The sequence below is a fragment of the Protopterus annectens genome, chromosome 9.part0 (genome assembly GCF_019279795.1).
Source record: "Protopterus annectens isolate FY-2018-M chromosome 9.part0, PAN1.0, whole genome shotgun sequence".
In the NCBI taxonomy this organism is placed as follows: domain Eukaryota; kingdom Metazoa; phylum Chordata; order Ceratodontiformes; family Protopteridae; genus Protopterus; species Protopterus annectens.
The window spans coordinates 690,430,934-690,446,831 of NC_056743.1; the positions used below are offsets into that span (position 1 = coordinate 690,430,934).

General features: G+C 40.4%; 1 protein-coding gene across 1 annotated transcript in view; it reads left to right on the top strand.

The window, feature by feature from the left end:
* The first annotated feature begins 271 nt into the window (after positions 1 to 271).
* The window catches only part of LOC122811453 (major histocompatibility complex class I-related gene protein-like), a 522,120-nt gene continuing 506,493 nt past the window's right edge, over positions 272 to 15,898 (top strand). Inside the window, exon 1 of the mRNA XM_044083305.1 lies at positions 272 to 538. Coding sequence (XP_043939240.1) covers positions 382 to 538 — 157 coding nt within the window. The 5' untranslated portion in view covers positions 272 to 381. The remainder of the gene's footprint in view (positions 539 to 15,898) is intronic.

A 15,898-nucleotide genomic window follows, 5' to 3' on the forward strand; every position in this document is an offset into this window, starting at 1 on the left:
ATTTTTAAAACATGACTTTGAACACCTCTCCTGTGCAAAACATTTTTAACACAAATAATCGCCTAGAACCTGTTTTATTGCATGCTATGTTTTCTTACTTCTTGTAGTGTCTAAGATAGCTGGCTATATATTTGCAGATATCAATACAGCATTGTGTATTTTTTTTTTACTTTCCCACAGCAACCACTTCAGTTTCACTTTCTGTTACACATCTCTCAGGCGCCAAAACTTTTGCTGTGTTCTTTACCCAGATCTCAATGACAGAGCCTGAAGTCTGGCTACTGACTGGTGGGGACAGCTTCCTCTTCATATTGTCCATCATCTGTCTGAGGGCGGGGAATCATGCCAGCACAAAACTTCAGAGCTTGTTTTATAGTTTAAATGTATCAGAGCTGCAGCAGGAAAAGTTGCTTGTCAAGACTATTCCTGCAATTGATGCAAAACTCAGTTTTTTGTACAGACGTTTGCAAACCATCATTTAAGGTATTTTCCTTCCTTATGCTCTTGGGCGTGGCTTTCATCCCAGGATTCTCTACCGGTAAGTGCTGGCAGTAACAAACAGATCTCAGGAAAGAATATGGGAGGGTCAGGGTTATTAAAAGGGAAAATAAAAGAATGTGTTTTGTAGAACTATAGGTTGATGTGTCAAATCAAAGTAATATTAATGTAGCAATACATTTTAAGGGAATTTTACTTACTGAAAACTGAAGTAAATATCTGATCTGTTACTAGTTGACTTTCCATTTGATGTTGGTCAGAAAATATGCTTTCTAGAATATGAAAATTAAGTTATTGCCTTAAATAAAAAATATGTCTCACTGGTTCATAGTCCATATATTTTAGAGAACTGTGGATCGATCTATGTTCAGTCAGCCACATGCACGATAGCACCAAGTGAGTTACAGTTTTCTTACTGTGAAGTCTGGAAATTACCTATTATTATAATGTCTCCCATGCAGAAGCTTGTTTGCACATGAAACTGCTTATTCTGTCCCCTTATTCTGTCCCAGGTTTTTATAATGAAGTCATTTGCTGTTTTGTATTTGTAGTTTGTGGAGTTTTTCTTTTATGAGTAAGCTCTGAGATAAAAAGGTACGTACATACTGTACAACTCATTTGTGCCCTTACATTCTTCTGTTTTTTCAATTACGTTACTTTTCTTGAACCTTGATATTCAGTCACTAGCCTCCTCATGCACCACTTCTAATTCACTGACCAAGTCTACAGAGTTTTTCAGTTATTAATCTGTGTGTTTGCTGTACTTAAAACAGTACATACAGAATAATGGAATACAATGTGTCATGAATACGGCACAGGAGAACTTTTTGATTATAGCAATAACCCACGCCTGGGTGTGGGTAATGCTAAATTTACCCACGGTTGGCGTGGTTTGGTCCCGAGGGCGAAGCCCAAGGGACCAAACAGCCAACCGTGGAAATTTAGCATTACCACCAGAATGAGTTATTAATATCTATGACATTATTTAAGAAAAGAAACTATTACTTTTCTTAAATAATGGCATAGTATAATGCCTGTTTACTGCCCTTCGCAGATGTCTGGCATCCACGGCAGTTCTGATGTACTGTGCGCCTGCGCGGTACATCAGAGCTGTAAGCAACGGAGAAAGCAAGATCTCCGTTGCTTTTAGTGTCTCGCTATGTTAAATGAGTTTAACATGGCGAGACATAAAAAGCAACGGAGATCTTGCTTTCTCCGTTAACAAACACTGTCTCGCTATGTTAAATGGGTTTAACATGGCGAGACAGCTTTAAAATAAGCAGCGGAGATCTCCGTTGCTTATTTTAAAGCTGTCTATGTTAAACCCATTTAACATAGCACGGTTTAAAAACGAGTTATACTAATGGAAAAAAGTCCAGGCGACCGGACCTTTTTCCATTAGTATAACTCGATTTACAATGGGCACGCTGGCCAATCAGCGTGCACGTTTTGGGGGGATCATGGTATAATATACAGTTTTGACCTGTTTATAAGACATAACATCATTAATAAATTACTGTCTCCCACCACTCCTACTTACTGTAATTACTCAGGAATATGGGCTGTCTCATCAGCCATTGCCCTCTGTGGACTTCAACTTTCTCATGAGTAATAACCAGGGCTGGCCTTAGTCAAATACCAAGGGGAGATAATATCCAGTAACTTAAATCATTTATTGATGAGTGTTAAGCAGCATCTTACCATTTCATATCCCTCCCAAGTGCCTTTATAATGAGATCTGCCATTATGTGCAAGTCATATTAAAAATGTACCTTAGGTTTCCAAATGGCTTCATGCACAGCCTCCATATTCTACGACACCACATTTATTCTGGAGACTCAGAGCATAATTTGAAATCAGTGTTCAGGGATTCATGGTGCTCTATACTACATCTGTGGCAAATGATAGTAAGGGTTCACACTGTAGTACCCGCTGGTGTCCCACTTTTGGGTCATCTGTGACCCAGTAGTATTTAGAATGTGGTGGATGAGCAAATCAAACAAGTGTGTGAATCCCTACCGATGATGCCACAGATGTGGCCTGTTATTGTACTGGTCTTTTACTGTACTGTATTTGGGTTGTGACTGAAATGAGTCCCTAGCCCACCCACCAGGTCATCATATTTATTAATTAATTCACTAAATCCACTGAGTCTATTATTCTTAAATAAAGCTCTTTGTATCCTGCTAAGATAGGCTTTTACTATCTAAATATTTGTCATTTAACTAATTTAGATGTATATCCCTCATGAAAAAAGCTGCATTAATGCAACATGTGTTAATGATATTGCAGTGTACTTCAAGCTCAGCACATCAGCAGATTGTACAGCTTCATCAGGTACCTTCAGTTGGGCTTCCTTATTTTCATGTTGCCTTCTTTCTGCAGTTAGTAAATGGCCTGTGTAATACGTTATCTATTAAGTTGTGTTTGTTGTATGTGTAACATCCTTACACGAGTGCTACTACTGTTACTTAAGTCTTGGTTTATTTTGAGATGGGGCAGCACTATCATTTTCTATCTGGTGTTCAGTACTCCTTAGTGGAGGTTGTTGCTGGATGGGATATATTTGAGATATGTGAAAAAAAGTTGAAAAGTGAAGAGAGGAATATGGACAGCAGATGCAACAGAAAAAAAAACGTCAGTAAACTGTTACCCCTAGGTAACACTGAATCAAAGGGACTGCTTTAAGAAGAAGCAGATAGCTCTGTCTTTAAAATCTTGATAGAAGGTTGAAAAATATTTCACCAGTTTTCCAAATGTTGCTACCAAAAATACAGAAAGTCAACTTAAAAATCATGTTCTTTGTGTTACTCCCCAACTCTGCTGCATGTTTGAGGCATTTTATTTTGTGGCATGCACAGTCATTTTTGTTTCATTCTTTCAGTGATAATATTCAAATAATCTGTAATTTAAATGCTAACACTTCAGAAGAAGTCACCTATCTATACAATATCAGCCTGAATCTACATAAAAAACAAACCACTAGGATGCAGATTTACTAGAACTTGACCTGAGGGACTTAAAATGACTGGCAAAAAGTAACTTAGCATTAATGAGCTGAATAGACTGAAGTAAGAACGCAATAATTCTCCCTCCCTGCACAAAGAATTATCAGTTAAATGTACTTTACTGTACAGCATAAATAGTTTCAGGTGGGTTTAGAGGACAACCTGCCTTAAGTTTGTCTGACATTTGTGACACTGGCTATTTCATAACACCTTTATTAAATTATCATAGGTTCAGGAAGGTACTAGGCTATTTGCCCAAGGGCCTAAGTGAGCCTAGCCAACAAGGTTCCCAGGCTTACGCCACCCAAGAAAGTTAATTTCCTGTGCCACTGTCGAGCAGAGCCACAGAAGTGATCCCCGGGCTGTATTTCCTATTTCCCATCCACTCATCAAGATTTTTCTTGAAGAGTGCTAATGAGGAACTTAGCTTGACATAGATGGGTAGCTTGTTCCAGAGTATAGGAAGTCTCTGGGAGAGGAATCTATCCCTCCAGCATGTTCTGTTTATTGTGGTGACAATGTTTAGGTCCCAAGAACATGTAGCTCAGAGGGATTGGGATTTCTTTAGGTGTAGCATGTCCAACAGCTCTGGGTTTAACATAGCTTTATATGTTAGGCAGAGATCTCCTCAGAGTAGGTGATATGCTACAGAGTAAAGCTGGCATTTGTTTGAGGCCAGTAATCCTCTTTGTGAGGTACTTCTGTGGCCTTTCCACCTGCTGCAGATGTCTTGTGAGGTACATTCCAAAAGGGGCATTGTACTCTATAATGGATGTAATGAGTGCCGAGTAGAGGGGAACAATGACCTCTTTTTTCCTGGTTGAGAACCCTTTTGTGATGAGGTGTGCCACATAGAAGGATTTCCTGACTACTGTGGCGATGTGATTATCAAAGGAGAGACTACTGTCCACCTGGGTCCCAAGGTCTCTTATCACACATTCAGTGTTAAGTAGACTGCCATTTATTTGGCAGTTCATGGGTACAGAGTTTTTACCAAAGGGGATGACAATGCACTTTTTGGCACTTAGCTTGAGGCCATGCCTCTGACACCAGGCATCTGTCTCAGTGAGGCCGTTCTGTAGGATGTCCTCATCATTTGGGGACTCGACTATGGCTCCTAGTTTGCAGTCAACTGCGAGCTTCATTAGCCAGAGGCCTTTTGTGTTAGCCTGTACTTCAGAAAAGTAGATACCAAATAGGAGAGGTCCCAGGACTGAACCCTGTGATACTCCACTTGTCACTGGTTTGAAGTCAGATTTGGAGTCTGCAACTTTTACAGTGTGGGTTCTGTAGGTGAGCCAGTTGGCAACCCATCTTGTGACATAGGGATTTATACCTAGGTTAGTGAGCTTAGCTATAATTCCAGAATGGGGGATGATGTTGAAAGCCTTGGTGAGGTCAATTTAGGCTGTGTGAACCACTTTACCCTCATCTACAGCTTTGGTGACTGCCTCAAAGAAGTCGATCAGGTTCAGAATGCATGATCTGCCTTTCACAAACCCAAAATGGGTGGGGGCCAGAGTTTGGAGGCTATCAATGTCTTTGTTTATGAGTTCCATGATGATACTTTCCATGGCCTTGCAGACCAGGCTTGTCAGGCTAATAGGGTGATATTTGACAGGATCAGTGGTGGCTTCCCATTTGTGGAGTGGGATAACTGTTGCCGTGCGCCATTCAGTGAGCACAAAGCCTGACATGAGACTATGATTGAACATGGTGCTTAGGTGGGGAGCCAGTTCGTTCTAAAGCTCATGTAAAATGCAGCCTGGGATGTCCCATGCATGCTGTGTCTTTGGTTTTAGAGAGTGCAGCTTTTACCTGCATAGATGTGATTACAGGGACTCTGCATTCTTCCTGTATAGATGTGGGCCCTTTAGGGGGTGAGATGGGAGTAAAGTTAGCACTGAACCTATCTGCCAGGATGTTGGCAATATCAGTTGGTTCTTTAATTTTCAGGCCGTTGTGCTGTAACTCAGAGCAGATCTGGATGTTGCCATTGAGATTCTTGACATAGCTATGACATGCTTTGTGTTTGCCCTTAGAATAAGTGGTGATTTTGTTTTCGTAGTTAGCTTTGGAGGATCTTATAAGGGATCTCAGATTCTTACTGAGGCTGACCAGGGAGCACCTCCACTCATGGGATTTTACTCTCTTTTGCAACAGTTTCTTCCTTCTGTTGTAGAGTTTGTTTATGGCAGGGGACCACCAGATTGGCTTCCTTTTTTTTTGGAGGATAGTGTATTGGTTCTGTTTGGGATAGCACAATCCAAGCAGTCGTTTAAGTTCTTATAAAGTGCATTTGTGTAGGATTCAGCAGTTGTAACTGTATTGTCGATCTGCATGGGTGTCATGAAGTTCACCACTTCTGTCTTAAGCATGAAGTTGGCTTTGGAGAAATATTTTACCATGGTTTCCTTAGTGGTGGGTGGGGTGCAGATATCTAGGGTGATTAGCTTATGGTCGGATCTGTCCAACCAGAAGTTGATTTCAGGTGTGTAACACTGGTCACTCATGTTGGTGATGACTAGGTCTAGGATATTGTTGGCCCTGGTGGGGGTGTGGATAAGCTAATCCAGGGCATTGGAATTTATGAATTCCAGAAAGCGTTGAGTGAAGGAGTTGGTGCATGAGTAGTTTTCCCAGTTAATGGTGGGGTAGTTGAAATCGCCCATTATTAGGATGTTTGGTTGAACCCTAGTATTTTCCAGTATATCAAGAAAAGAGGAGTGGGAATCCTGGGGCATGGTGGGGGATCTGTAGCAAGCTACAATTTCGATTGCAGTTTTGCCCAGAGTTAGTTGCACTTGGATAACCTCGGATGCATTATGCTGCGCAACTAGCCTGGAGGTATGGATATCCTTAATGAATATGGGCACACTTCCACCTTTGGTGTTCTGGTCCAGGTTACATGGCCGAAAAGTGTGGTATGAGTTATAGCCTGGTAATGCAGGGGTGCTCTCTAGAGCCTTGAATCAGGTCTCAGTCACTGCACAGATACCGATGTTCTCCATTTTAAGGAGTGCCATTTGTCATTTGAACCTTGCCTAAAAAAGGCACTATAGGGGCAGCAAGAGCCTTAGCCAGTATCTGGAATCCCAGGGGCAACAAGTGCAGGCCATCTCTGGCAAAGCATTATGGTCTGTCAACCATATCATCCCAGGCAGACAGATACTGGATCCCCTTAGAATGACACCAGAAGCTTAGCCAATTGTTGAAGTCAATCATTTTGTCCTTGTACTGCGGTATCATTCTGGGCGAAGGCAGGATGCTACTCAGGGCTAGGGTCATACCTGCCTGGGCTACAAGACTGGAGAGCTCTTCCATGTCTGTTTTCATGTAGTCCAGGGAGGTACATCTTGGGTCGTTCACACCCACATAGACAATGACAGAGTCATATTTGTGCTTGTTATGGAGTGATCTGAGTGCGTGGTTTATGTGACAGATCCTGGCACCCGACAGGCAGCTGACAGTAACCTTCTCCTTGTTTAGCCTGGAGAGTGGGACATCAGTGTGCCTGACTATAGTGTCACCTGTGACTAGTGTGTTGGGTACGTTAGTTTGCCTTATGGGCTGTGGTTTATTGGCACACTGAGTCTGTGGGCTATGTGTCATTTGGGTTGTGTTAGGGGTGGAGGTTGCTTGCGTTTCTGTTTTGGAGGTCTCTGTTGCTTGAGCAGATTATTATTGAGAGCCTCTGTGAATGCTTCTGTGTTTCTATGTGTGGATTTTGTTGGTGTAGGTTTAGTGGGACTATATGATTAGTGTGGTGTGGTGCAAGTCTTTACCTTTTCCCCTTGACTGTCAAGTTCAGTCTTGGTTGGAGAGAGCTTTACCTCCAGTTTGGCTAGATAACTGCATCTCTCACAGGTTGTAGTGTTGGGTGGTAGGACGAGAGGGTTGTCTGTGTACATGAGGCAATTGCTACATTTCCTGAAGATGCCCAGATTCATCAGATAGACAGGAGAGAACACTGGTAGCTGACCCTTGGACATGCTTGAATAAAAAAATACTTTCCTCTAGGCAAGTGAGGAAAGTGAGTATAAGAGCTGTTTTTCTTTAAGCAAGTGAGGGAAGTAAGTACAAAAACTGTTTTCCTCTAGGTAAAGAGGAAGGTTGAGTGCTGTAGTAATTTGTAGCTTATTTAGTGCTAACAAGTTTTGAACAAGTGCTGAGCATGAATAAGCATATTCAAGTGCTAAAACTAAGAATCTGTACCTGGATCTTGTGGTAGACAGGCTACCTAGTGCTTACCACTCCCACTGATGAGCTAGAAGGCTTCCCTCCAACACAGAAAGGCTTGGGGGATCATAAGCTTACAAACAGTCCTGGGTACAGCAAATCTGTATCTGGACTAGACTAGTTACAGAAAAGGTGGGAAACAAGTGCAAACATGGTCTTTTAAACCAGAAAGTTGAAAGAGATGGAAAAAACTGCCCAAATGGCCAATAAACTACACATTCTGGTCCACTTAAGATAAAGGCACAAATACAGTAACAGAAAAAATAAGCCATATTAACATTTTTCTATTTATTTATATTGTACATCTCATATGTTTTTCTTCTTTATAAAAGTTGTAATTCAGTCCAGCATTATGTAAGTTGCCCAAACCCTGCCTTCCTTTAAACCTCACTCCTCCTTCTAAACATTATTCTGAATGCATTGTTCCCTTACATGCCATTTATTTCTATGTAATTCATGCATCCCTTTCCTAAGGATCCCTTTTCCAGTTTATCTCCTGTACAATATTCGATATTTCATATATAGTTGGTTTAGATTTTGATTCCCATTTTGTAGTAATTATTTTTATGGCAGCCAACACAATTAAACTTAATAAGGCCGTACTATGTCTAGGCAATTCAGATCCCATGTCCAAACTTAAAAGAATAATTTCCTTAGTTACAGCCATGTCCTGCCCAATATTTGTGACACAGTACTCTGTAGGGATTTTTTTTAAATCTGCCAATTCATCATACTCCTAAAAAACATGTCCACAGTTATCTCTTTCTTTCCCATCACACCTCAAAGATTTTTTTTCCAAAGGTAGGTAGCAAATGTTGGAAGTCTGCCTGGGTATAAAAATACCTTTGCAATCACTTCCAAACAAAAATCCTAACTCTTTTAGACATTGGTGCATACTTGGGAGGTATACAAATGTCTTCCCACTGTTCCCTTGTAAATTGGTTTTCCAGTCTCTCTTCCCAAAAATTTCGAACCTCCGCTGATTGATTTGTATACTCATCATGTAACATTTTATTTGCCTATTAATTATCTCTTTTTTAACAGCAACTTCTGTTCCAGATTTGACTAAAAATTCTACCAGAGCAGTTCTTTCACTTAGGACTACCCCACTCCTTTATCTTCGTCTATTCTATAATATCAATCACCAGTAGGGAAGGCAGCTTCTAACCTGCAGTCCAAATAACTTCTTTGTCTCTGTTACTTTTCCCTCTCTAGTTATTTGTTCCCAAAACCTTGGCTCCTTTGTCAGTTTTCATCCTAAATTAAAACTCCCTCTTCCCTATTTTCTGTACCCCTACTTGCAGTCTTCCCTGTTAACAAAATCTTCTTTCTGTATTCCCATGTTGGCTTTGTTCTTACAATATTTTCTGTAATTTGAAGAATATAATATTCTGTATGGTTGTTATTATTCTCCTTAAGGGTCTACATCCAAAATCACAGCCTCTTCCCTATCTCTTGAACTTGAGCTTCATCATTACGTTTTAATTTTAAGTTATAACCTGCTACTTGTATTGTATACATTATCATTAACTATATAGCTCTAAATATTTCCTTCAAATTAGATAATCCTAAACCACCTTGTTCTTTTCGAGCTTCATTTAACTCTTGCCTGCTTTCCCTCCCAGATAAATTTCTTCAATTCCTTTAGTTATTTCTACAACTTCTCCTTTGGCTGATAAAAATATGCCTGATCAGTATACAAAACTAAAGGGATTAATAACATTTTCATTGCTTCTATCTCATTATCCATATACATAAACAACAGCTTCCAGTTTCTCAGTTTTTGTATTATCTTTTCTTTAATCTCTTCTCACATATCATTAGCTGCTATAACAGGTCTATATTATATATTTGAACGCTTAACTGTTCGAATTGCTAAAGAATTAACTTTAGTGATCGAACAGTTAAATGTTTGAATATATTAAAAAATTAAAAAAAAAAAAACAAAAAAAGAAAAAAGTAAAGGGTGTAAGCAGGGGGCAAGCCCCCCTGCACCCCCCACACACCCCTACTTAAATATACCAACTCCAAGATTGCACTACAGTGTATGAAATGGGAAATTTTCCATTTCTGCACTGTAGCACACTGAAGTGCGATCTCAGAGTTGGTATATTTAAGTAGCAGGGGGTATGGGTGGTTCAGTCACCCCCTTTACTTTGTGTTTTTTTAAATATTTTTTTTAATATATTCGAACACTTAACTGTTCGATCACTAAAGCACGTTCATTAGCGATTCGAACAGTTAAGTGTTTGAATATATAATATAGACCTGCTATAACAGAAGCTGTTTTAATCCATGCCACAAAATACTTCTTATTCACAGCATCTATCCTGTGGCAAATAACATCACTAACATATGTAAACCAAGTGAGACTTCCAGCTGTACTGAAAAACCTTGTAGAACTTAAATCCCCAAGCCAGCTGTGTCTCATAGAATTCACGGCACCTATCCTGTGGCAAATAACATGACTAACATAAGTAAACCCAGCGGGACTTCCAACTGTACTGAAAAACCTTGCAGAACTTAAATGTATGTCTCATTATAATATAAAAGACATTTGTAGGTTGTGTGTTTTGCTGTAATCCTTAATGTACTGAACATAACTGCATGAGCCAACAGCAGGGATTTCAGTCCCCCCATGTAGAAACATTCTGATTTCTACCAATTCAAGTCTGTAAAAACACTCCACTCTAAACAGTAATTCTTGCCCTTCCAGCCTCTAAAGAAACATTTATCTATCTTTTTGGTAATGTGATATATCGCCACTACCCTCTCAATCTGTCTGTGAGTCAACATCAGCTGACTCAATCACTTTCAGCTCTCAGACATTTGAGTTGTCCCTCCCCCGGTACACACATTCTGGTTTCTGCACTTAAAGTCTGTAAAACACTCCACACTAAACTGTAATTCTAGCACTTCCAGTCTCTAAAGAAACATCTACCTATCTGTTTATTTTTTCCTTCTTCTATGTGATATATCCCCACTATCCTTCCAATCTGTCTCTGACTCAGCAATAGCTGACTCACTCTCTTACAGCCCTCAGACAAGGTAATTTCTTAGGGCATCCAACTGGTAAAATTAAAACAGGCTCTCACTCCTTTTTAAAGAAAAAAAGAATTAGTAACAAAATAAGAATTAACATTATAGATATGACTTCAGAGCAGCTGAGTTTATTTTTGAATTGCACATACCTTGATTGGCTCATCCCACTCCGTTCACCCTACAGGCTCACTCTGCTCCTGTACCCTGCCCCCAATTCTCACCCACCCCATGCATACTCTGAATTTATAGGTAACCTCCTTTACTAAGAACCTCCCTTCATCCTCCCAATATCCAATAATTACATCTCTCAGCACCATCTACACATGCCCTTCCACTTCCCACCATTCCAGCCTACCTACAAGTTCAATATCCACACTTATATCTCCTAATCACACCCTCAACAAATATAAATATCTTCTCTAACTCCAAAATCTCACTCCCATTATATGTCATGACTCCCAGTCTCATCTCCACTATACCCTCCTGGTATTAACCTCCCTATTCACCTGTCTTTCCATAACCATCATCAGCACCTCTTATCTCCTCACAGTCACTCACTGTATCCACCCCAAGTCCCCCACCCTAACCCACAACATTACTATCACCCCCACTGTTGCAAGCATATACCCCACCATATGCACCCAACCCGCCATATACCATGTCCCTCCCATGTACCACTTCTAGCCATCTAAAAAGCAATTAAGTGTACAATTTCACTACCTAATCATCCAATACCTAAAAACTATCACCTGTATAACTACCCAGCTACTACTAGAAGGAGACATTCACCCCAACCCAGGGACAGCAACCCCTGCTAATAAGCCATGCACACATCGCTATTCAACTAAGCACAAACCCACCAACTTACTGATACTAAATATGAATACCCACAGTATCATGAATAAAATAGAAGAAATTCACTCTGTCATTTCCTTATATAACTCTGATATTATTCTCATCAGAGACGTGGCTTAAACCACATATTAAAGATAATTCCATCACCCCACCTGAGTATAACATTCTCAGGGCAGACCGAGTACATAAAAGAGGCAGAGGCTTAGCTCTGCTTCACAGAACCAACCTACAACTCCAACTCCTCCAAAAGGATTCCCCCAACTTCAATAATGCAGAGACTCTATTTGCAAGACTCTCCCTTAACCAACATAAGCACCTAAACCTACAGGATATCTATATACCCCCGGGTGACAACCTAACCACCCAAGAATCCATACTTCACTGGCCCTCGTACTCCCTCCCTCAGGAAACTATCGTGCTAGGTGATGTAAACATTGACTGGAACTCCATCCACTCTCCCACCTCCACCCACCACATTAACCTATATAACTTCACCCAACTTATAGATACTCCCACATGCATTGATAAGGGCACAAAAAGAGAATCTATACTTGATTGGATCCTCATAAATTATCCAAATACTATCCATCCATGTGGCACTCTACCAAACTCTCTGAGTGACCACAGCCCCACTTTTATCCTCAGGCACAAACTTAAAATAATTAACTCTCCATCCCTTCTACAAACCCACTCTAGCAAAACTTTTCCTAGAGACCACTTCATAAGAGCCTTGCAACATTGCAACTTGTCTCCTATCAAAACCCTTTCATTAGACAAAGCAGTTGATTACTTCATCTCCACATTCCTAAATATCCTCAACCAACTAGCCCCCTTAAAAACTATCAGGATATGTAGCAACCCCATCCCTTGGCTCCAGAAAACCACAAAAGCCCTACTTAGAGCTAGGGATAAAGGTTGGAAAACCTGGCACCACACCAGATTACCCACAGCTAGGCAAAACTTTCATGAGCTCTGGAACAAAGCAAAAAAGCAGGTTAAGCTCAATAAACAAAATTACTATATCACTCAACAAAACAAATACAGTACCAAACCTCAGAAATTCTGGGCAACAATAAATAACATCCTACAGCCTGGAAGAACCACTGCTCCCGCCCCCAATATAACAGGTACAAACCTGGACAAAGCCTCCATCTTTAATAAATATTTCACGTCCTCAGTACTCAAACTCTTAAACAATATAACTTCCAGCAATGCCCCACAACCACTTCAGGTCCAAATCAATACCATACCTTTCACACTTAAGTCTGTTCCTACCTCTACTATTCAAAAAACCCTAGGCAAACTGAAGCCAACCACCCTTGCATCTGATAACCTTCCTGCTGAATACCTCCAAATTGCATCCATAGATATAGCCTATCCCATTTCACTTCTAATAAATAGATCCATCACCGAACACACCATTCCATCCTTGTGGAAAACCTCATATATCAAACCACTCCACAAAGGTGGCTCCTCCCTAGACCTTTCCAATTGACCAATTACAATGCTCTCACCACTCTATAAGATCCTAGAAAAATGTATTCATCACCATTTCATCTCCTATTTCATCACCAACAACCTTCTCTCCTCAACCCAATGCGGATTTCATCCATCTCACAGCACCAACACTGCCCTGTTCAAATTCACCAATACTATAAACTCCCACAGGAATCTAGATAAATTAGTCTCAGCTACCTTCCTAGATTTATCCAAGGCATTCGATAAAGTCTCACATAATAAACTACTGTCTTGTCTCTCTGACCTCAGCCTTAACAACCCCACCCTATTCTGGTTTAAAAGCTATTTAGATAACATCCAACAATCTGTCAAATGGCATAACCCTCTACCCTCCACACCCAACCTCCTTAGGTGTGCCGCAATTATCAATCATATGACCCCTTCTTTTTAATATCTTCACAAACCAACTTCACTCAGCTACCTCTATAGCCGACATAGTCCAATATGCTGACAACACAACTCTCATATGCTCTGCACCCAACATCCAACTTCTCCAATAAAAAGCCCAAGAAGCCTTCTCCAAAATAGAGAATCAGCTTAAGAACTCACAACTCATACTAAATCCCAAGAAAACACAACTAATGATATTCCACTCTACTAAAATGAGCAACCTTACCTTCTCTATACTCTCCGCCAACAAAATCCTAATCACCCCTGTTACTGAGGCCAAACTCCTAGGAGTTACCATTGACCAGCAACTCAAATTCACAAAGCACATATCAACAGCCATCACTAAAGTCCATAAAAAGCTAGGTTCCTTCTATCGCTGTAAAAGTTATCAAACCACAGAATCTCAAATTACAATAGCCAAGACCCACCTCATATCTACTCTACTTATGGATCCCCAGTTCTAACTAATCTTTACAAAACTGACCTTAATAAACTTTCCATCTGTTACAACAAAATCACTAGATTCGCTACCACTGCCTTTCCCTACAAACCTTGCACTGGCTTGAGTTTCTGAACTTATTAAGCTACCATCAACTCAGCCTAGCTCATCTAATTCTGTACTATCCCGAGAAAACCCCTGACCTGACTGACCTGCTGAACTTCTACAATTCAAGCAGACAACTTCGGCCCTCCAACAAAGCCTTAATCAAAACCATCACATGCAAAAACAACTCTGGGGAATCACTATTTGCCCATGAAATAGCAAAAATATTGAACAACCTTCCCCCTGACCTTAGACTACAAAACTCCACACCCTCCTTCAAAAGCCTACTTAAAACATACCTTTTCACCAACCATCTATGCAACTGTAATTGACCAACTGAAGCCTCATCCACTCACTATTTCTACACCCCATCTGTCCTGGACAACACTGTGAGCAATAACCTATATATGAGTGCGTGTGTGAGTGTGTGTGTGTGTGTGTGTGTGTGTGTGTGTGTGTGTGTGTGTGTGTGTGTGTGTGTGTGTGTGTGTGTGTGTGTGTGTGTGTGTGTGTGTGTGTGTGTGTGTGTGTGTGTGCGTGTATATATATATATATATATATATATATATATATATATATGTGTGTGTGTGTGTGTGTGTGTGTGTGTGTGTGTGTGTGTGTGTGCATATATATATATATATATAATCATTTTAAATCGAGTTGCTGGCTACTGAGACTTGTCTGCATATATCAACTGGGCACAAGCTGATTTAAGTATATTTTTCTGCACTTATTTAAGATTTGAGTCAGTAAATATTGTGTGTCTTTGATTCAGTAAATATTGTGTCTCTGTCTCTCTGCAGTTAGTTCCCCATCCCCCCTCCCTGTTTCTTGTTATGGTGTTAATCTTGGTGGCTTTGGAATTGCCCGCCCCTGCTGTAAATCTCTTTTTACACACTCCTCCTGGACCCATCTCATTTGCTCACTCAACTGAGTACAGTGAGATCATATTTTGATTTTGGACACTCCTACCAGTCCCATCTCCTCTGCGGTGTACAGAGAGAGCACTTGGGAAGGGCATTCCCCTATAGTATCTTAATCTGCTCCGTTTCCTCCGTCTCAAAAAAAAATTTGCACTTCATCTGCCTTATTGTATTTGTGCTTCTTCCCACTTTATTACCTTATTTTGCTTTTGCCTCTTCTTAAAAGTACTCCATTGAATTTATTCTGCTGCCTTTATTACTGCTTCTTAGTAGCCTGATTACATTGTAACTGTTATTCTAAGGCCCTTGGTTTAAGCACTTGGGCTTCAAACCAGTTGTTTTACATTAAGACGTTTTGTGGTCTGCACTGTTGAGGCAGGACAGGTAGCGTACATCCTTCTAAGTTGGGAACTGCTGATTGAAGGCTCAGTGTCTGTTATTCTAAAAGTGTATTAGTTCTGGGTTAAGGACTTGGGCTTCAGGCCAGTTAATTTACATTAAGAAGGTCTGTGGTCTGCACTCTTGTGGGAGGAGAGGCTAGATTCTGCCCTTCTGAGCTGGGAATTTCTGGTTAAAGGCTTATTTGAACTGTTTCTTTCTAAAATCGGTACGCCTTGTTTGCTATAGCATAGACTAGATTCAGGCCGGCTGGATCTAGCTTTGTTTGTATAACTTGTGCACTGATCCAGGCCGTCTTTTTTGGAGAAGGTTTCTCTGTACCCTAGTGGCAGGACTGTGCAGTTAGAACTTGTCTGATTGAAGACTGCTGGAACAGGGCTCAGTTTTAAGCTTTTTAACTGGTTAATTTGGTAAAGTGTTGTTTTGATTGTATCTGCTCTATTTTCTGGAAAAAAAAAAAAAATATATATATATATATATAT